Source organism: Lissotriton helveticus, chromosome 11 (genome assembly GCF_964261635.1).
Source record: "Lissotriton helveticus chromosome 11, aLisHel1.1, whole genome shotgun sequence".
NCBI classification, from domain to species: Eukaryota; Metazoa; Chordata; class Amphibia; order Caudata; family Salamandridae; genus Lissotriton; species Lissotriton helveticus.
The window spans coordinates 1,061,442,824-1,061,466,344 of record NC_136072.1 but is presented as its reverse complement, the minus strand read 5'-3'; the positions used below and the strand labels follow the sequence as shown (position 1 = coordinate 1,061,466,344).

General features: G+C 41.8%; 1 protein-coding gene across 8 annotated transcripts in view; it reads left to right on the top strand.

The window, feature by feature from the left end:
- Positions 1–23,521, top strand: part of PITPNM2 (phosphatidylinositol transfer protein membrane associated 2) — a 1,093,290-nt gene that overhangs the window by 866,597 nt on the left and 203,172 nt on the right. For all 8 annotated transcript variants that reach the window (XM_078667590.1, XM_078667587.1, XM_078667588.1 and 5 more), the window contains 2 exons: positions 3,739–3,928; positions 15,745–15,864. In XM_078667590.1, coding sequence (XP_078523716.1) covers positions 3,739–3,928; positions 15,745–15,864 — 310 coding nt within the window. The remainder of the gene's footprint in view (positions 1–3,738; positions 3,929–15,744; positions 15,865–23,521) is intronic.

The window sequence follows — 23,521 nt, the reverse complement described above, 5'->3', positions numbered from 1 at the left end:
GAGATCTGCAGAGCCAGCGTCGCCCACTCACCTAGTCGAGGTGACTTCGCCCGGTGCCATCCTGGTGCCCACTTAATCACTGGCTAGTGATTCAAGAACTTGGTCCCCTCTGCTTTCAGGTTTTCTTCTTCCTTGATCCAGGCTTGGATCCATCGAACTTTCCTTCACTGGTCGCCTGCCAGCAACTTCCTTCTTCCAGGCTCCTGGTCCGGCAACGAGATTCCCGACGTCTTTTCAGACCTATGCAGCTGCAGCCCCTGGGCTAGGTAACTTCGGCACTTCGGTGTCCCAGCATAGCCTCACTATCCTAGGGTCAGGATCCACTGTCGTTTTCTTCCTACCAGGTCGGGTTCGCCCGTGAACACTAACTTTGCCTTTACTAGCTCCCATAGACTTTGTCCCGCATCCCGCGTGAGAGTGCACACTCTGCACCCGAGTCCCCTAGGTCTCCTAGAAGTAATCTAACGATTCTATAGTCAAGTCCTAGCGAGTCCAAAGCCTATTAGTACTGTACTTACCTGCTAGTAATTTCGCATTCCACTTTTAAAGTATATGGTTTTTCGTGCCCCTCGGGCATTTGTGTATAACGTGCTAACTTAAGTATTTTCGTAAGAGTTTTGTTGTGTGCCTAGCACCCTGTCCTCATAAAGAGTACAGGGTTGTTGTGATTCTAATAAATACACTGTTTATTTTCATAACACTTGTGTGGTGTCCTTTCACTGGGTGTTCAAGGGGTAATGTGATGGTAAAACAGCTGGCTTAACACGCCCTCTAGAGTCTTAGCCTTAGACTGCTCGTATCCATGCTACTAGGATAGCTGGTCTATAAGGTTGACTTACAACCAATCATCAATAAGGGTTGTTTGGACTGATATATAGTGATCACTAGAATAGTGAACACTGCACATCAGGCCAACTTCTCACAATCCCACTGCATATATACATTGATTAGTGTCAACATTTTATGTTTCGGTTCCACTGTTAGAAGTTCTATTCTGCTTGCTTGTATCCATTTGCATTTCGTTTTCAACGGTGTTACATCCCTCAGCACTTTTGTTGAGACCAATGTCATCATCCCCCCTGATGGACGGCCAAAGCTTTTCTTCGTGGCTGGGCGATTTAACTGTAAGTATCCATCAGTAATTGGGGTTTCGTCGCAAGTCCGGGTCTCTTGTAGGCAGGCAATGTCCACTTTATTTTTCGTTTTTGCTCATTGCCTAGCCCGTTCACATTCCAGGTTATGAGACCTAGATTTTGCGACCCCCCCCCCATCCTATTCTACCCCACTTAGACCGCCTTCTTCTTCCTCGTCCTCCGTGTCGCTATCGTTGGGATCACCCGCGGGGCTACTACAAACTGACCAGTTATCCCATGCGGTTTCATTACCTGTATTGCCAATTACTATGTTCAGGCCACTACACTTTCCTTCTATTTCTCTATACAGGTTCACTTGTCTCTTCTGTAGGCCGGCGTGCTGTTTTAGGAAGGTATGGGCTGTTGGGGGTTTTATTTCTCTCTCAGGAATTATCCTTATTCCCTGTTGGTTTATCTCCTTGGAGGCTTTCAGGATTGCCCTTTTTACCAGGTCTGAATGGAGCGAGATTTTTGTTATTTCCTTTCCATTCCTGTTCTCTACAAAGCCGACTTGCCGAAGGTCATTTGTTCCGATCCCACTCAAACTGCAACATTTTCCAAATGCCGTTAAGATCTGTGCCCTATTTAGGGGGTTCGTTTTTCTTAGTGCCTTTCCCTTCTTCCCTGCTGTTTGCTGGTCCAGGTATATCCATTTGTTGTTATCCCCCTCTTGTGCTTTCTTGTTGGTTTCATGAACATAGTGGCTGACATTTGTACTCCCTGCCTGCCAACCTTTGCTTCTCATGCCGGACGGTGCCTGTGCGTGTGGGCTGGCTGTCCTATGACCATTGAATAGTTCGGGTATGATCCTTACTTTCTGCTTCATAGTGCTGTTGGTTGAGGGTTTGTCGTTTGCCTCCTTTCTTCCCTGATTTTTCCTTAGTTCTCTCAGGGCTTTTGTTGGTTTATCCTCTGGTTGCATGTGACTGATTGGTATGTAGATCGGGGCTGAAGCATTTAATCCTGACTGTGCCCCCCCGCCATTTTCTTCCCTTTTCTCTTTCCTGCTGGTTTTGGATCTTTGTTCCTTTTAGCCCTTTTCCTGGCAGGGGCCGCTGCATACCCCCCCCGCCTTTTTATCATCATTGGTCTTCTTGAAATGTAAACGTTGACTAAGGCCTCGGCGGGGTCCTTTGTAGTAGGTTGCTCTGTGGGATGTAGGGACCTATCGAGGTTTACCCTGATTTCCTCTGCAGGTTCATTTACTGCGTTTTCCTCGATGGGTGGTATTGTTGCTATTGGCCTTACCATGCTTGGCATTTGGCTCATTATCTCCACTAGTTCTTCCTCGATTTATTTTAGATGTTGTTTCTGGGCTTTCATCACTCCGTTGTTTGAAAGTGTAACTTCGAGAATTCCTTGAAGTATCTTCTGCAACATCAATATTAATTCCATCAAGGATGATGTGGGTGTTACCGAAATCTCAGAATCCTGAGTGTTGTTTTTATCTGGGAAGTGTTACTGTGTTGTGTGCCCTGCGCAGTTTCAGAATCCAATATTTTTTCCAAGCATATTTAAGTGAAGTTGTATATCTGAGACTGCATGTGAAGTATCCCAGTTTCATGGCTAAAAGGTTCTCCCTGGACTGTATCTAGTTCTTAGTCTGCCCATCCCAGGGACTTAATATTTACCATTAGTCTTTAAGGAGCTTCAGATAATTTTATTCCATTTGTCTAACAAAGTTGTAAATTTTTTAATCTTGTCTCTCAAAAATGGCAATAGCGAGAAGTCACGATGGCTCTAAGTCCCTCTGCTCACCAGCAAACGTTTTCTAATGTCTCTGCATGCGCCAAGTGTTGCCACACACACAAACACTCAACGTGTTCTGCACTATGATAATGGAAAGTTAGCTGCCCTTAAAACAAGTTCTTAAAGAATGTTGTCACAATTATTAGATATAGTTGCTTTCAAGGGGATTAACAGTTGTGATTTGAAGTACATGTATGAAGTACTCTGATCTGCAAAACTATTACATCAATGTACATCTTGACTGAAAGAATTGGGTGCTCAAAGCTTCATGGATCTCCCATCTTGTGAAACCAGGACTTAGCAAATGGTTTCTCACTGCCTCCTGAATCTAGAATGAGCCTGCCATTTCGATATCAAATATAAGTCTGGGGTGAATATTCTATGTTATGAATCACCAGGTCATAATTGTAAAAGTCTTGACTTCAAACTAAATTGCACAATGGATGTCAAAGGGTGGCTGACTGTTTTCTCGACAGATTTGTTGGAATTAACGTTTATTTCAGGGGAGAACGAGTGTTTGAATGCGATCTGCTTGGGCATTTCATAGAATATTTTTCTACATCCTTTTGGTGGTGTATCGTCTACTGTAGAGTATCTCAAATGTGTATGTCCTGGCCCCAGTGGTGATATTGGAAACTGGTAATATGATGATGTGTTGGGTGAAGCCTAAAATATTACTGATCGATCATGACGCCATGATATCGAAAATTGAGGTAGCGGGGATCACAACACTGATGAACCTGAGGAAAATGGAGGTCAAGTCTGATTAAGTTGAGAAACCCAGGGTTACAGAATTTAATTGTTTATTTTCATTCTGTGCCTTTTCACTACTTTTCTTCTCTCTTTGTGTACACAGCCTGAGCCCTTATAGTTATGATGAAGGCTGCCTGTCCAACAGCCAGGATCATATCCCACTGGCAGCTCTCCCTCTGTTAGCAACATCATCACCACAGTATCATGAAGCTGTAGCTACAGTCATCCATAGAGCGAACCAAGTCTACGCAGACTTCCTAAAGTCACCGGAAGGTACATCTTTCGCTGGCCAGGTGAGTGCATGACATGCATTGAGGATATGATTGGACTTTCTCATCTTAATCCCCTTTACTATTCCCCATATCCTATTTCTTCGCCTACATAGCCTGCTACTGCACCATGCACTGATCACAGAAAATGCAATGAGGTGTTAAACATCCGAGATCGGGCACTGAAATTTGAGAGACAACAAATGCTGCTTTTTATTGCATCTAGTTAATAAAGTGAAAATAGATTGTCTATGAGCAGATTCTCAATGTTTCCATAAAAGTTAGAAATCTACTTATTGTTAGTTAATTTCTAAAATATTTGTTATTTTCTGACTTTTTAGGGGATTCTCAGGAATCCCGGACACTAGACATATCAATGTATTAAAATCATTGCTTTCTATGCACAGACCTAACATTCAATCAGAAGATTTGCTATGGCTGGAAAATATACCAGGTTAAGCTGCAAATGCACCCTAATTTAAAAAATAACACAATCTTTTTTAATGTTCTTTTCACAAAACAGGGTCTCTTTGGGAACTCCCTACATTTCGTATGGGCAACTCCATGCCCCTCTTATAGGAATATCCATGATACCACCTCTAATCCTAAACTTAGTATAGCGGAAAATTCTCCATGCTTAAGGGTTTTATCTGCCGGTGAAAATATCTGCAAATAATGTAAATCAGGTTGTGGGGAATTGTTTTTTTTTAAGTTGTGCAAAAAACCTTGAGATCCGGCTGATATATATGTATGTGTGTGTGTGTATATATACATATATATAACTATATGTGTGTATCTACATATATATATGTGTATATACATATATATATGTGTGTGTGTATATATATATAAATATATATATATGGCAGCTCAGTAATCAATTTCCCTTCATGGAAATGACAAAAGCACTCCGGGTAAGTGGCAAAGTTTTTATTTCGCCAGCAACAGCAGCAGTGATACAGACAAACGCGTTTCAGACAGCAAGTCCTTCCTCAGTGTCAATTAGCATGCTGCGCGCGGCTCTTTTTGTGCGTCTTCAACAAATCATTAAATGAAGACGGACTACATTCTTCGTGCATTTCAGAGCGCTGGTAAAACGTGGCAGCCATTTTTATATGATACAAGATACATGATACAATGTGGTATTGTGTATTATGGTAGAGTAGTAGAGAGTGAGTAGTAGAGAGTAGTAGAGAGTAAGTAGTAGAGTGAGTAGTAGAGAGCAGTAGAGAGTGAGTAGTAGAGAGTAGTAAAGAGTGAGTAGTAGAGAGTGAGTAGCAGAGAGAGAGAATAGTAGAGAGTAGTAGAGAGTGAGTAGTAGAGTGAGAAGTAGAGAGTAGTAGAGAGAGAGTAGTAGAGAGTGAGTAGTAGAGAGTGAGTAGTAGAGAGTAGTAGAGAGAGAGTGAGTACTAGAGAGTAGTAGAGAGAGAGTAGTAGAGAGTGAGTAGTAGAGCGTGAGAAGTAGAGAGTGAGTAGTAGAGAGTAGTAGATAGTGAGTAGTAAAGAGTGAGTAGTAGAGAGATAGTAGTAGAGAGTGAGTAGTAGAGAGTAGAGAGTAGTAGAGAGTGAGTAGTAGAGAGTAATAGATAGTGAGTAGTAGGGAGTGAGTAGTAGAGGGAGAGTAGTAGAGAGTAGTAGACGAGTAGAGAGTGAGTATTAGAGAGTAGTGGAGTAGTAGAGAGTAAGGAGTAGAGAGTAGTGGAGAATATTCCAAAGTTTGGCACAGCACTACTTGCACAATAAGTCCAATCAAATCATATCACTTAGAGTCCTTATTGAAGCGCTGAATCTTGGTGTATATTCAAATGCTTTTATTTTCCTTAAGTTTATGTACCACAGCCAGCTGACGCGTTTCGTTCTGTACAACAGAACTTCTTCAGGGCGTTCTTATTTCCTTCAAGTTATGTCGGTATCCTGTTGTCATATAACTAGATATTTCTTCCAAATGTTAGACGAGACGTAAGTACATTCTTATTCAAAGTGACTAGGTATCAATTTCACCCACACAATTCGGGCAGACTTGAGTAATTTATAGCATCCTCAAAGTCAGTCTTTCAAAAATTCCAAAGTATAGGACATGATAATCCAAATCCAAATCTTTCTCAAGAAAAGTCATTTTCAATCGTTCGGAATTTCGGCGTTTGGGCAGATATGACCCAGGGACCCCCAGTATGCAAGGGGAATTAGTCCCCCTCTGCAAACGCGCCAGTGGCCTGCGTTGCAGAGAGGTGTAAAAAGAGGCATAGCCTCATTACACCTCTGTGCGATGCAGCCCCCTGGCGCATACTGGAGGTTCCAGGTGGGCTAGTTGGCCCCCAAGGATCCCCAGTATGCAAGGGGAATTAGTTCCCCCTCTTCAAACATGCAAGGGGGCTGCGTTGCAGAGAGGTGTAAAAAAGGGTGTGGCCTCATTACACCTCTCTGCAATGCAGCCCCCTGGCGCATACTGGAGGCTCCTGGTGGGCTAGTTGGCCCCCTAGGGACCCCCAGTATGCAAGGGGAATTAGTTCCCCCTCTGCAAACGCGCCAGGGGGCTGCGTTGCAGAGAGGGGTAACAAGGAGCATAGCCTCATTACACCTCTGCAATGCAGCCCCCTGGCGCATACTGGAGGTTCAAGGTGGGCTAGTTGGCCCCCAGGGGCCCCCAGTATGCAAGGGGAATTAGTTCCCCCTCTTCAAACATGCACGGGGGCTGCGTTGCAGAGAGGTGTAAAAGGGGCGTGGCTTCATTACACCTCTCTGCAATGCAGTCCCCTGGCGCATACTGGAGATTCCTGGTGGGCTTTCAGGTCTTATATAGTTAGGAATTAGCATTAAAAAAACCTTTGAAATTCACTGAAAAAAACATAGGTTTCAGGCCTTATATAGTTAGGAATTAGCATTTAAAAAACCTTGCAAATTCACTGAAAAAACCATAGGTTTCAGGCCTTATATAGTTAGGAATTAGCATTTAAAAAACCTTTGAAATTCACTGAAAAAACCATAGGTTTCAGGCCTTATATAGTTAGGAATTAGCACTTAAAAAACCTTTAAAATTCACTCAAAAAACTATAAGTTTTAGGGGTGTTATAGTTAGCTGGACATTTCACTCATACAAAACCATTGAAATTGCTCCTATATAGTTAGTTGTACTAACTATATTTCGCGCACCCGCAATCCATTGCTGATGATGTCACATATTACATCATTCATGACATGGTTAGTGACATCACTGATGACATCTCAAATGACATCACTGATGACATCACTGATGACATCATCTAAGTGACAATCACATACACCTTTTCATACACTAGTAAGATCTTTCATCACTCTTTGTAAAATACAGAGTATCATATTTGAATCCATTGTTACAGCAATACAAGTATCTAAAAACCCACTCAGTGCTTCATAGATGTATACACACATCTAATCACTTACCTGTAGATACACTCATACATGCTGTCAATGAACAATAGAACACTATCAAAAATACTTATACACCTAAATCGACATTACACACCAGCACACATCCTATTCACATATGAAGTCATCCTACTCACTTATGCAAACAATGGATCATACTTACATATTTACTTAGCTACACACTTAAACAAACACAACCCCATCTATTCATTTAGATAGTAAGTCATACTTAGTGAATTATCAAATCATTATTACAAGTATAAAGTTATCCATACAGTCACTCACACAATCATTGAGTCTTATGTATACTTATTAATATACAACAACTGACACATACACTGCCTTTTATTTTTCTAGTTTGTTGGACATGTACCATTGAGAAATATATTTGCTCATCACCACACCCATAAAGATATTCACTCACCCAAACAACTGTTAGAACATGTAGTTTTAACTTCATATATCTAGTGAATCAACTATTCACATATCTTTGGGCAGTCACACACCCCCCCCCCACCGAACCACACACACATTCACTCTCCCATACAAATACTCAGTTAACTAATCAATAACTAATACAGACTTTCACATAGCTAGTAACCAACTAGAGAACCAGTTTACACAACAACTGACAAAGTGATACAGATATTCAAACAGTTTAGTCACTATCCACTATATTTAGTGAGACACTATAAATTGGTCAAGTAAACAGTCAATTACACTGCTACTAAATCCTCCATCCAAATATTTATTTTTATATATCCACTCATTCTTCAATGCAAATTGCTATATATATAATGCATATTTAAATAACGAAGCAAACCACATTCACTGGATGATGTCATCAGTGATGTCATCAGTGATGTCATTTGAGATGTCATCAGTGATGTCACTGACCATGTCATGAATGATGTAATATGTGACATCATCAGCAGTGGATTGCGGGTGCGCGAAATATAGTTAGTACAACTAACTATATAGGAGCAATTTCAATGGTTTTGTATGAGTGAAATGCCCAGCTAACTATAACACCCCTAAAACTTATAGTTTTTTGAGTGAATTTTAAAGGTTTTTTAAATGCTAATTCCTAACTATATAAGGCCTGAAACCTATGGTTTTTTCAGTGAATATATATATATATATATATGCAGAAAATTGATGTAACATGTTAATTGATGTTGTACCAATTTACTCTGGAGTGCTTTTCATGAACTCAGAATTAAATGTTGTCATAAGCTGGTTACAATTGCATGGGGTGGCTACTAAATTCAGCGTATCAAATGTCATTGGTTGATTGTTAGTGGAGGCATACATTCATAGATAACATAGAAGAAGTGCATTCTAGGAGGAGAGCGGCAGATACGCAGATTCTGAGGATCCATTTATTCACATGTTCTGTGTAAAATGGCTGATTCTTCTGTGTGAGCAGTTCAGAGTGCAGAAAGGTGGATGGAGAAAAAACTGGACTTCAGTTCTTCTTACATGAAGATTATTTTCAGATGGGGGAAGTTTGTTCCTAAGGGTGAGGTGAGGGAAGAGAAGGCTTGTTTCTATGTTTTTTATTCCCTTGATTTGATGGTATCTAGAATAAACATTTTCGAGCTCAGGTGGAGCTGGCTCGACTAAGAAAGGTCACTGACTCAGCGGTTTGCAGAAACAGTCACTTGGAGATCTCCAGCTTGAAATAGTAATGCCATCAGTAGTCAGCCACACTGAATCAGTCACTTTTCATCGTTCTCCATTACAAAGTGATTCAAAAAGCAATTGTGATTTAACCAAGCAATATTGAAATGAAACTGAAGGTCTGTGGTGACTTAAGTTGGAAGTGGTAGCCTTCGGTCACCCTTCTTCAGGGCCCAAAGCTCGCCTTCAACCAGAGATTGAGATCTTGAAGCTTCTTTCCGCTTTGATACAGATTCCTCCTTAGTTGTCATTTTCAGTCCACGCTTTTATCAGTTGACTGGTGCATTCCACAAAATACAAAGGTACAAAGATTTTATTTATCAAGTTCAAGAATTTTCTTGATCAATTCTAAAATTTCGACTTGCGCTACCTGAAGTACGAAACATTTCTCTGACAATAAAATATTATAAAAAGCAATATGTCCTTAGAAAGGTTTCTCACATTTTACATGCAAACATTGTTAGGATGTGCTTGTTTTAGTTCAGTTTCCTATATTGCTTCTGCCTGGTCCAGTCATTTTTATAAAGTACTCTTGGTTGTTTCTCAATAAATAATACATTTTCCTACTTTTTCCATTAGTGTGCTAGCTTGACTGACAAATACTGATTCCCAGCTGTTACAGTTGCAGAAGAATTGCTAATAAAGGGGAAGAAATCTTCCCCCCTCCTCTACCCCCCACTTCATTTGGCTGCATCTGGTGCAGCTGTGCTGTCGACCAGAGCCTAATGATGTGTAATTGAAATGTTTGAACAGAAATCAATTACACTTAAAACTGTGTGGAAGGAGTTGAGCCTTCTTACAGCTTCGAGGGATTTTACAGTGGCTCAAGTAGTCCCAAGGCTATTTGGATCAGGGACAGCCCATAAACACTTGTCATCACCTTGTAGTGTTGCTAGCCAAAGCCAGTGAAAGATGTTCATTGCAGTCCAGGCTGGAAAACGGTATCGTCTGAACCCCTACTCTGTCTTACTTTAATACAGCTCTTCATATTACCCTCTCTTTACTAATTTTCTCCCGGATGATTGTCTACAGTTTATCTCTCCTTTATCCTCCACCCACTCTTTACATCTGTCACTAGTTATAAATCTGTCCATCTGTTCGCCCATCCACCTATAATCTTCTTTGTATCGATATATCGCCGCCACACTTTTGTTAGCCAGAAATGAGTATAGTTAATCCTCTGATGTCCTGTCTCACTTCCTTCCCCTTATTTGTTTTGCCCTTGCTCCATCTGCCTTTCAACTCTGTTTTCCATTCCTCTCCACGTAAGTCTCTGTCTTTCCCTCGCTGTCTCTTGCTTTACTTCTCATCCACCCAGAACTTTGGTTCACCAAAATTCTTTGAGTAGTGAAAGAGACATGATGCACCCTTTAACCCTGATTACATATAGGATTTATCCCTTGTGTCACATACAGCCTCTCAACATATCGTATTTGGTGCTGAGTGGTTAGGGAGGGCCAAGGAAGGAATATAAAGTAAATAGAACTCTTATAGCCCGATGCATGCAAAGACTGGTCTCAAAAAGTGGCTGCAAATTGCGTGCCGAGATTTTGATACCAGTCTTTAATTTTATGATGCCCCCTACATGCTAATCGGGTGCATTGCAAAATCTCTAGTCACAGAGGGCCACAGAACGAACTGTATAATGAATGGTAATTAAGCAGATCTCTATTTGCAACCACCTGTGATTGGCTACAGATAGAGAGAATGACTTGTAAGCAACAGCAGACTATCAGTCATGTGTTTGCATTCCTGAACGGGAAACTTTTTTTAAAACAGCCCATGTTCCTTGTAGAGCAGAGGTCTTCAAACTTTTGTCGGCTGAGCCCCCCATCTAAAACTTTATACACGTCGAGCCCCCCCACCATCCCCACCACCTGACAAAAATGTTCTGGAAGGTGGTACTCTGCATCATTGATGGCCCTTCCCTCCTGCAGAACCCAGGTCGCATAGGGCAAATAATAATAAATAAATTAAGAGTGTTTAGTAAACTGAAGTCTGCTTGCTGGAGGATGTCTGGAGGACCCATAGTACATCTTGAGTTCCCTACAGAGGGCTGCCTTTAGGGGGCGCACTGACAGTGCTGCACCACCTTTTGTAGCCTCCTGATGGCTTCTTTGCCTTTTTAGCCAAGTCCATTTTATGGCACAGGTGGAGAGGCAAAGAGATTCATCCCCCTTCAAAAGAGGAAGTGCGGATTTGAGATAGCGCTTGTATTACATGTTCACCAGTATTACAGAAGGGGCTGCACAAGTGTCTTCTGTAAAATATTAGTATTCTCATTGCAGAGATTCCACCCGAGTGAGGAGACTGCCCCGCTACTGCAGGGCCTCTGCCACGAGGGTGGAGGCCCTTTGTGAATCAGTCCCATTGTGTATATGTGTTAGGTAGAGATCTCCACGCTGTATCATGATTTGAAGTCAGACTTCTTTGAGACATTTATGATTTGATCCATTCTCCTGCAAGAAATGTTACATTATGGGAAATGCTAAAAATCTGCACATTTTACGTAACACAAAATTCATTAGTTTTACAAGAATACACTCAGATATAAGAAGTTTCACACAGTCCTACCCAGGACGCAGAAAATTTGATTCACAGATAACAAATTAATTGTAGACACAGAATCGACCCTGCGTGTATTCAGACCTCATAAAGATGCCAAATAAATGGCAGACAGGACCTTGAAGTCAGCATGAGCAACATTTCACTTTTTACTTTGTAACATGCTAAAAGATCCTTAACTCTACATTACACAACTTTCTTAAATTCCATTGCAATCAACATTCAGAAGAAAGGTAAACCTCAGGCAGTCAGACATTCAATTACAAGACTGGTCTCTGCTGAAGCTTGAATGAACCCCATTTCTTCTTGGCTGTAGTTTGTTTCCTTTCAAAGCTATTGCTTATGCAATCATCTAAGAGCTTCTTTAGATCCTCACTCTCATGTAAAATCCATTATTAACAAGTTGTGCTCTAGCTTTCACTGTAGCCCATTTAGAGCTGAAATAAATTTGTCTTTGCTCGTGTCTAGTCCAAAACATATGTGGCCACGCAGTGTTAAGATAATTTGCACCGAGAAATGTATTCTTCTGATTTTCTCATATAGGGTTAAATAAGTGCTCAAAAGATTTAAGACGGGACTCCAAACCATGCTATACTCTTGAATTGAGCACTAGCACAAGTGAAGGATTGAACATCTTCGCTAATCACTAGCAAACTACTACTGGATTTGCTAATTAAATTACAACAGCCAGCTAAGATAACCTGACCGCACCCCACCTCTCACTTCTAATTCCGCCATCACACGGCTAATCTTTCAAACCCACGAGGCAATAAGACACAGCTCTGGTCATTCTCACAAATGACACAAACCAACTGCTTGAAATGTAGGCTCACAGCACCTACAACACTTTTCCAACCAAGCACACCCCCATAACGTGCCACCCCTCAGGTAAAGCGCCACATCACTCCGGAGTGGGGCGTATTGAGCTAATAAATGCATTATCATACATAATATAAAGTGCAGTTGCATGCACAATCTGTGAGAATAGTCTTGTCTTAGAAGAAAATTCAACGGGTTTTTTACTTTTCTTGTAACTAAAATACCATAGGAGGAGCAGTAACATAGATTTTTATTCTGGATGTTATGGACTTTAAACAAAAAGGCCAGTATAGGATATTTGAAATATTAGGGAGCTCAAACTATAGATGGCAATTGAATACCTTCTCTAGGCCACTGTATTTGTCTTTTAAAGCCATTTGTGTTTATTTAGGATGGTTTGGTTAAGAGAACAATAACACCACTAGACTCTTTTTGAGTTGCCATCCGCACCAGAGTACTTCACAGGTCTTTAAAAGACCATTCACGTGTTAACGAGGCTTTGTTGTTTTTTTCACCTCTTAGCGCCCCTGCATCTCCACTCTGACTATGGCTGAGACACACAACTGGCGCCTGGAGGCAACAATGGAAGATGAAGTGGTGGGGTGGAGTGCGCGCCCCACCTGAGGGAATGCTGTGCCCCCCCAGGGGGGTGCGCCCCACAGTTTGAAGACCTATGTTGTAGAGGAACGTGTGGTGCTTAAAAAAAAAACATTTGGGAGACATTGGGGCTTTAGAGAGTGGTGCTCTGGACCGACACCTGCTCCCCCCAAGGCAACCTAGCACAGTTATCAAAGGGGGTGTTGTACAACGGGACAGCTTTCCCTTTGCAAATGGGTTACCACCTCCTTTGGGAAGCTGGTAATTTTCAATGGTTTGTAGCCGCAATTGTTGTCACAAACCATTGATACATATCTCCTCACTCTCATGTTCTCATTTCCTTGTCTTTCTCCCATTTTTTTCCGTTTCTCTGACTTGTGTTCTTCCTCTTGTTTTCTCTGGTCCCTTTGAGTTGCATCTAGGTTTCTTTCTCTATCTATTGACCTCAGTCTCGCTCACCCCCTCTCACCTTTATGCCCCTTTCCATACTCTTTGCCTCAGAGTGGGCTCCGACGTCCAGTTGGGGGACTACTGGAGGCACTTCTCATGCATCAGGTTAGAGCCACCTACGAGAGCCCGCTATGACAGGTTCAAATAGACATATACTCAAGGATCTCATTCTCCTTAATTAGGGAGTTTGTGATACCCACTATTCAAAGATTCCATTGGCTTCCTGTTGAAAACCAAAAGAGATACCAAGTGCTTATTATGATTCACAATAATATCAGATGGTTATGGATCACTAGACCTATGGGCTACCTGGGCTTTATGTGAGGTCTCAAGACTGGAATTGGTTGAAAGCCTTGAAGTTCAAAAGGAACAGGTTAGCGGGAACATTTCTTCTAGCCACTGGCTGAAGTGCTAGAAGGACCTCCTTCTGGTGCAGAGGAGAGTCAGATGTCCGAAAAGATTTAAGTAGATCTTGAAATCCTATATATTTGGCACCTGGATTCTCCCAGGTTTGCGATGGCCTGTATGATTTAGACTTGACTGAAAAATAAGTGAGCCCTAAGTGAACTCTAAGGTATAGTAGGGGAACTCTGAGGCCTGCCGAAATAGCCCAGAGTAACACCTCGGTTGTAACCACTAGTACCTGGATAATCCACTTAACCTAGAATTTTATTCCTTGATTTTGCTCAGACATATGAATACTAAATTAAGGAATTGTTTGAAGATTGATATTCATAAATGGTCATGTGCCAATAATAAAAAAGTGATAACATTTTTTTTCTAAATCTCTCCATATTGCTCCCTCCTCATTCTCTCGCTCTTTATTTTTAGTTTTTGAAAACTTTTTATTAAGCAAAGCTCATCGTACAATGCAATACAAAAAGGGTCATTGTGAGCAAGAGAGCATGCCGTCACAGTACAGATGCATAGTATAGGTAGAAAGCACTTGACAGTAAACAATAAGTATTCTTTTGGTACTTTTACGGCCGCAAAATGCCTCTTGCCCCTCACCACCCTAATCTAACGATTGCCCAGCCTTGTTTGCGTGCTGCGTTGTTCTCCCATGGTAGTATCACTGTATTCTTGCCAGGAACACACACCCTTTCCCACTTTCTAGGGCACCCTCTTCTTTGATAGACGACTTCCTCAGCCCTCTGGCACCAGTCTAGATCTGCCTTTCATTCAGCAACACGCGGAGGGAGGTCACCCCCCATTGCCTTACAACGTTACGTTTCACTAACCCTGCCATTGTCCGCCAGATCTTGGTATAGCGGGTCCAGGCTTCTTCTCCCGGTATCATCAGTGAAAGCCAGTTGGCGTTGAGGTGCACCTGTACTGACATAACCCTGGACATCACATTTGTCACCCCGAATCAGAAACCCTGGATCACGGGGCACTCCCATAAGATGTGGAAAAAGGTCCCCTCCTGGGTGCAACCCCTGACCCATTGCGACGTCTCAGTCGTCCTAATTCTGTGTAGAAGAATGCGCGAGTAGTACGCCCTGTGGGCTGCACTAGTCTGAAACTGGCTCGGATGGTTATTTGACGTGGAACCTGCAAGGCCTCAGTCCAGTCCTCGTCGTCCATGTCACCTAAGTCGTCCGTCCAAGTTTTTCTCAGGGAACCCAACTGGTCAGGGAAGTTATTCATCAGTTTCCTTTAGATCACGAATACCCCACAGTCCGGGATGGATGCTGTGAGCAATCGGTAAGGGGGATGAGTCTGGCAGATCTGTCCCCTCCTGTGTATCAACTTGCAGCACGTGGCCCAGTTGTACCCTCTCCAATTCTTGTTTACTTTCTCCTTAACTAGCATTCAGGCTTTCTTGTTCATTCTCGATGTATCTCATTCTGTCTGCTTTTCTATTGATAACCCTATCTGCTTATTTCTCCAAAGATCCATCTCTCATTCTCATGCTTTCTCTCCCCCTCATTATATCCTTCCAACTAATCCTGCCCCTCGTTTGTTATACAGCCACACTTTTCGACTTAGACTTGGTTTGTCCCATCCCAGTCTACATAGACCTGAATCTAACTTACTTGCGCCAGTCTACAATGATGTGATGCCAAGAATCAGTGGGAACAAAAGGAAGTAGACACCAAGCATGATTAAACACACACCTGCCTTGAAATGGTCCAATATTCAATAAACATACCATAAACATTTGTCAATTTCCTTAAGTGATGTACTGGTGGGCAGGAGGTTCTATGTTGTCTAGACCACTAGCACTTAAAAAGTGTGCCTTGGGATGATTACTGCTTGCTCTGCTTGTGTGTGTGTAATACAACAATGGCTCCACTCACATGTAATCCTTCTTTTAGGTTTGTCTGATTGGCGACTGTGTCGGTGGGATTCTGGGCTTTGACGCTTTATGCTACAGCAATCAAACAGTCTCCGAAAGTCAAAACAGCAGTCGAAGAGGAAGTATTGTGAGTGTTCAGGTAAAAGACTCTGCCCTTGTTTACATGCCTATTTTTTTAAGTCAGTTTGGGTACTGTTTCATTGCTCATTAATGTTAGCTTTAATACATCAGCTACCAAATCTAATGCTGTGAATTTGTGTGTTCTTTTTCGGGCTCTGGCCTCATTAGGAGTTCAATCTGTGGTGCATGCTCCATAAACTATTGAAACCCCTCCCTCCCTTCCTTACTCCTTCAATTTGTTTCTCTTTCTCAGTACACCACTCTCAACCAGGAAAGTGTTGTTCCTTCTTCGGACATTGCCAGAGGTGCTTCATACCCATACTTTCGATTCCTCAATCCCTAAAGGAACTTCAGACTCATCACTGAGCTCATTGGTGATGGTTTTAATTTGTGGTATTCAAGGGCCTACAATTTCAGTTTGGCCTGCAGGAGATGATGCATTCATATTCTTTATGCCTCAGAGACGATGTTACATACTTGTATTCTTGTGTTTCATTTCACTCGGGCCCATTTTTACTGATAGATTGATGTATTGTTCCACATATTCTTTTCTTTTAAGGTCCATCCCTGTTTAAGCTTATCATGTTTCCACTCACTCTTCCTACTACTCTTTGAGAATAGGTACCGTTGCTGTGCCACCCTCTGATCTCTCCTCCTTCTGTAGTCACCTAGGGTAATCCGCTTCAACTCTTTCAAAATCCTTTGCCCTTCAAGTCTTTCTGGAAATAGTGTAACATTAATGTGATTGCACCCATAAATGTTCTTTACTAACCAGTTTCACACTTTATATGACAGTCTCAAAACATACTTCAAATTTTTCTCACCTAACACTGTACTTTGAAGTGAGATCTTCTTGAAACACTTTCATTTTGATACTACATTGAAAAAAATAATTTGGACCCTAATGTGTCAGTCTCTCTCTCCTCACTTGTTGCACCCAATTTCTCTATTTAAGTTTTTAAGTATGGCAAGAAGGAAGCTTTCATAATTTGACTATCATTTTCTGATTCTTAGCCCTTCTAAGACCTCTACTTTCCATCATTTCCTTCACCCCACCCACCACCTTTCTACTGCATCTATGTATCTATCTTAGTGTATTTTTCCTAGCGACCAATACCCTTCTCACTGCTTACTCCTTTCTTGCTACTAAGGCGATTAAACCCTAGGATCACTACACCTCATCCAGTGACTTCTTCTGATTCCACATGCATATTTTCCAGTTGAACCCACAAGACATCCTCTCTTTATCCATAGTTTTATACCCCCCACTTTCCATAATCAATGGTTCTCTCATCTGCAGCTCCTTTTCTACTTCCTCACCTCTTCCACCACAGATACCGATTTAGCAGTTCTCTTTTCTTTCATCCTAAGAAGCTCCCACCGGCCTTCTTTTATATTTTATCTTGTGATGTCCTTTCCTCTTTATCCCTGGCATTCTTCCCTGACTGTACTCTGTATTGGTAACTGCTGCTCCTTCACCTCTCTCCCCTACAGGCCTCAACTTTCCTAACCCATTCAACTCACACAGATTTCTTCTGTTTCCCCGTCTGTGTTTTGGCTGCTTGAAACTCACCCTCCAAGCTACCTCGTTCCTCTCATGAGCAGGAACAGCATTAAAATCATTGAGTGTCTGATACTTCCAACTTGATTCTTTCAGTCTGAGCTTCTTGTTAATGTACTATTTGGACCCTATTTCCAGGCACACTTGAAACACTCGCATCGTTCCCTATCCTGTTATAAAGGTTAGGTCAGATTTCATTACCATACTATTCTATTGATGGTAACGACAAGCTCCACCACCTTTGGATACCTTTCACGTTACTTTGATCTTGTATTTATTGTCAACTAATTCTTCTCTATATTGCCTAACCTTAATATTATTTTGCACTCCAAAGATATCTCCCTTTGTCACCCTCACTCAAATCTCATTGATGCATATAAGATCGTGAGCTGCAACTTTGCATACTTGCCCGTATGCTATGCAAACTGTTCTGAGGAGTAGATAGAGACTTTCTTCACAGTATAATCCTGTCTGTTTCCAGCAAGAATATCTGTGTTCTCCGTAATGGCTACTGCTCCCTAAAACTATTTGAACTTTGTCTCCAGGGTCGGACTGACCTGTAGGGTAATCAGGCAGTGCCCGAAGGGCAGACCTGCCATTTCAGTGTGTGGGCCAGTTGTTTGGCTGGTTGGGGGGCATATTTATGGTCTGGTGGACTGGTTTTTCCTTTTGATTTATAGGATATGAAAACACATATTGCCTGCATCAAGCTCAAGTCCATGCAGTCTGTCATGCCTTGCAAAACACTTATACATCCGCTAGACCCAGATCATTAGTTTTGGTTCTCTAGAGGTCTGTACGATGAAAGAAAACTTCTAAAATTGATTAGGAAAACATTGAGACAGTCACTCTCACTTACAACCTTGATAATCCTAGGGTATGTGGAAGGCTGTATATACAGGCACATATTTTTTAAAACAGTTATTGATTTATTAACATGTATAAAATAACAAAAAGACATATACTAAAATTACCCAGCTAAATTGATATGTCCACTGGAGTATGTCTCCCAATCTACCATCCTACAACAGTATAATCCTGTGCAAATGTATAGGAACTTGCAGATACCAACAAGGGGTTGGGAGTCAGGAGAGGGTGATTTGGTGTCACACTGGTGCCATTTGAGGCCCACATCACATATTCATCCATGTGTTTATCCCAGTCCATAGTAGCTCATGCTTTAAAAAAAAATTCGGGGAAGCGTGTAGTAGCATATATTGTTCAGTGCCCAGATCAACAATAATCTACATTGGAGAGAGGCATCGATTTTGGATTGTTACTTTCCTCACAGAGTTATGTTATGTTATGTTAATTTCGATTTATATAGCGCCAAATCACCGACAGGTCTCTTAGCGCTTGGGCCCAGGGAAGAGAAGACGGCAGCTGAGCGGGTTAAAGGCACACGGGTCATCAGTGGTTAAACTGCGCTTAATGCTTCTTTAAACAAGAGAGTTTTGAGCGATTTCCGAAAGTGGAGCAAGTTGGATGCTTTACGGAGATGCTCAGGTAGTTTGTTCCAGAGCTGTGGAACCAGCACTGAGAAAGATCTACCGCCTTTAGAGGATAGTTTGTACCGAGGGCATGACAACAATTGTGCCTCAGAAGACCTTAATGAGCTTCCAGGAGTATAGACCTCAAGGCGTTCTTTTATACAGATAGGTGCTATGCCGTGTATAGCTTTATGGGCTATACAGAGGCTCTTGAAATTCACTCTCTGTTTTATGGGGAGCCAATGCAATTTATGCAACAGTGGTGAGGCATGGGTCCGTCTTGGCAACCTGAAGATCAATCTAGCTGCATTATTTAAGACCACTTGCAATCTACTTATCAATGCCTGGGCAAGACCCAGGTAGAGGGCATTCCCATAGTCCAGCCTTGAGATTATAATCGCTGAGACTATCGTACGGAGTGTGGAAGTAGAAAGAAGGGGGACCAATTTCCGTAGCTGTCTAATTAGTCCCGTACACGTACCCACCACTGATGAAACTTGGCTAGCCATTAAAAGTTCATGATCAATTTTTATGCCTAGACTTTTTACAGTTGAACATGGTTTGGGGGTGGGACCTAGGTCCTGGGGCCAGAACAGATTGCTCCAGGGTGATTCCGCTGCAGGGATAACGAGCACCTCTGTTTTGTCCGGGTTGATTTTTAGTGAGTTGCCAGTCATCCAACTCACGGTATAGCTGAGAATGTTTTGGGCTTGGATCTGCGCAGATGCCGTGTTGTCAATGCTAAACAGCAACTGGGTATCATCCGCGTAGTTAAAGATTTTGCAGCCCATATTAGCCAGAGTTGTTATTAGGGGTTGCAAATAAACATTAAAAAGGAGTGGGGATAGTGCTGATCCCTGGGGAACTCCGCAGTCAAGTGAGCCCAAGTCAGATGTTGCATCTGCCAATTGAATCCTTTGTGTCCTGCCAGAGAGAAAGGATTCAAGCCATCGGTGAGCTAGATCTTGTATACCTAAAGTGGCCAATCTGTCCAGTAGGAGAGTATGGCTGACAGTATCAAATTCCGCTGATAGGTCTAATAATATCAGGGCACACAGTTTTTTACCGTCAGCCATAACTCTAAGCTCATCAAGCACTGAGAGCATCACCAACTCAGTGCTATGATGGGCTCGAAACCCAGCTTGGCGTCCCTGGAGAACATGGTGAGCCTCCAGGAACGGCGAGAGAGTTTTCAGAACATGTTGTTCTAGGATTTTGGCCAGAAAAGGTAACTGGGATATTGGTCTATAGTTTTTTAAGTTGGTTGTGTCTGCTCCAAGCTTTTTTATTAGGGGCTTAACTCGTGCCTCTTTAAAGCTGGATGGCAAATATCCAGTGTCTAGCGAGTTGTTGAGTAAGGAGATGATGTGTCCCTCTAGACCTGGAAGCGCCATTCGGAAGATTCTAGGAGGGCATGGATCCGATGGGGAACCTGTTTTAATTCGGTTCATAAGCTGCCTGAGGGAAGCTATGTCTAGTTGCGGGAAACTGGTGAGGGTATGAACTGGAGAGGGGGTGAGAGTCTAGCCACATCCCTCCACGCCACTGCTGGCTAAAAGGCGCATTTTTAATGTGAAGGTTTCTCACAAGAAAAATGAATCCTGAAAAACAACCAACATAAGTAAATCGTGAAATGTGTAAAGGTCTCAGTTACCCTAAACATGTTTTGAGAGTCACATTTTCTGAAAGCAATGTGTAGAATTCACGCAATTCCTTTGAGAAAATAGTGAAATCCATCAAACTTTCTTTGTCTCTACACCTAGTTCACCAGCACACCTCATTACATATTGAAATCGTCTTATCAAAACTCTGAAAGAGCTCGTGGGCATTGGTGGCGTTATCCACAAGTGGCACATATCATATTTGAATACTATTGTCAAACTGTTTCTCTCACCTATTAACTTATTGCAACAAGTACCGCAAGATTCCAAAGTGGATTCAACCTTCTTTAATCTTTATCTCAAACCCCTTGGTGTGATTCTCAACAAATCAATACCCTGATAGCACACAGCTGTACGTCAACCTCTCTTTGCCTGAGAACATTTCACACCCGGCCCACACTCTCAATATCATTCAAGAATGGGTGAGATTTCACCATTTGAAGCTTAACCTTTGAAAGGCAGAATTTCGCCTTCTTTCACACTCTCGAACATGCCAGAGAAATCTTTAATTAAATGCCTCCTGCAGCACCAGGGACTTCTAACCATGCAGTAATTGATGTCTCAAAATATTTAGCCTTACTTTCAACAAAAGCATAACCTCCAGCCGCACATTTCATTAAGTTTCCCACTGAGACTGTTGTGCAGAACATTAATTACGTTGTTGCAGACCAGTGCCTCAAGACCATAGTACATTTGTTCTTTCAAGACTTGACTTGGACAACTTCCTCCCAGTGGACCTGCCAGAAGTCCACTTTGCTCCAGTGAGGGTAGCTGTGCGACCGGTTCAGCAACACATGGCTCCAATCTAGGGGGGGTGGTATGTTTTGAAATAACTTATGGGTTGAAAACCATCTGCTGCAGTGTTCCTTGTGTCCAACAGTTTTCAGGCAACGATAAAAATGTCGATGGGAATTTTGGCAGTTTTGACTCATCATAAAGTTTTTTTTATTTTTTATTTATTTTATAGTGCAGAGGGTTAATATGCCTGTTGCAGAGAACATGTACCATGTACATAAGGAACAGTATTGTATGTAGATAGCTCAGTAGTGGGTTACTGCTTTTGTTACAGTATGGCTTTTGTTACTTGCGGTTCATAATGTATCCTAATAATGATATCCCCATAATAATCCTAATGTAGCACAGTGACCTGTGAACTGTCATCAAACAGCTGCATGCAACCTGCATAGTATAGGTTTTAACAATATGTTTTTCCCCCCGTCTTTTATTATCCTAATGTTGCTAAAAAGGGTTATTTTGGCTACCATTGTGGTAAGTTTTCATCCCTGCGGTCGTGTTTCTCCAGATCAAACACTCATAAAATATTACGCCTACTAGTAGGGATGACATGTAATACCTACACCTTGTAATCCACATTGTATTATGTAACATTTCCTATAGACTGATTTACACTTGTATGATTTATTTTCTCTGTATAATGTGTGAGATGTAAAGTGCTCTGACACCCTATACTGGTTTGAGTTTGGCTATAAAACAAATGAAATGCATGTGAGAGTGGGACTATGGAAACATGATGGGCACTGTTGGTGGGTGGCAGTGAGAGAATCTGTGGGAAGGAGGTTCTTGGGGGTGCTAACAAAAATTGTTGCACCAAGCGCTACAGCCAGCCCTGAGTAACACCAACATTACTTTAGCCTATTATTGTCTAAGCAGATTGTTGTACATATTATAGCAAGATCATATACTTCGGGAAGGCGGCATATTGAATATGCCATGTTCTTTTTTTTACTGAACGCTGCCTGCTTACTATCTTATGAAAGGTGCTAGAAGGCACCAACATAATCCCCTGTACTGAATTATCTTCATAGGCTGCACACAGACCACGTTATCAAATACAGAACTATAGGAAAGCACTATGTGCTATATTATATATTTTATATTATGTGCATTTCTATAATGCATTCCTGTTCTGTAGCTTGAAGTCTTCCTCAGTTAAACTGTGAATAACATTGTAGTTTAACAAATTCTGCCAAAGCCCATATCTTTTGCACACACAAGGGCCTTTGCGTGTGTATATGAAAACATAGATACACACCAAGCACATGCATCTAAGCATGCTGACACAGCAAACCATTTATAGGCACTATGTCCCCCTTTTATTTCGCTTCTCACTTTCCTTTCCCTCTTCGCCGTTTAGAGATGTACCATAAGTAAAACCATGTGAAAATGGTGTCTGCTTTATGGGGCATTGTTGTCTTCTCAACGTCTTCGTGGATCACATAGCATGATCAGCGGTCAATGCCCAAAAGTTATAGACATTTTAACAAGGTGCTTTTACGAATTCATCCAGTAGGTGGCAGGATGATGCATACACAGGTGAATCTTAAGTAGCCTCTAGCTGTAATATTATTTGTGCAGGTAAGTATCCCGTTCTTTTCCAGGGTGAAGTACGTATTTGCAAATATAGACTGCAAGCTCATCATAGCACGAAATACTAAATACACAACTCTCAAGCCCTGAGATCAGAAAAACAGAGAACTTCTGTAGAAAATGTCAGTTGCTACATTGTTTGGATGGGAAGTGCATCTGATTATCTGCTTTTGAGTCATACCGCACAAACTACTTAAAATTGCAGAACAATACCTGACAGGATGCATTTAATGTCCAACCTGCTTGTCACAAACTTTGGGAAACAAGTTTATTCTCTTTTTTGAGCCTGACCCTGCTGTGGTTTGCACACAATGTCATTGTGGACCGTCACACCATTTGAGATCCTAAAGAGGCCAACTGGTGAATGATGTCACAGTCCACCTTAAAACCCAAGCAGACGTCATCATAAATAACACAACATTCTATAATGCTTATTGTTGGTGATAATTAGAGATGTAGGACTGGATAAAGACAATGCTCTAGATATTAAAATTCTATAGGCGCTATTGACGTGACCGTCACATAATTTGTGTCCACAATGGGAATCTATTGACACAGAGTTCACATCAAAGTGCC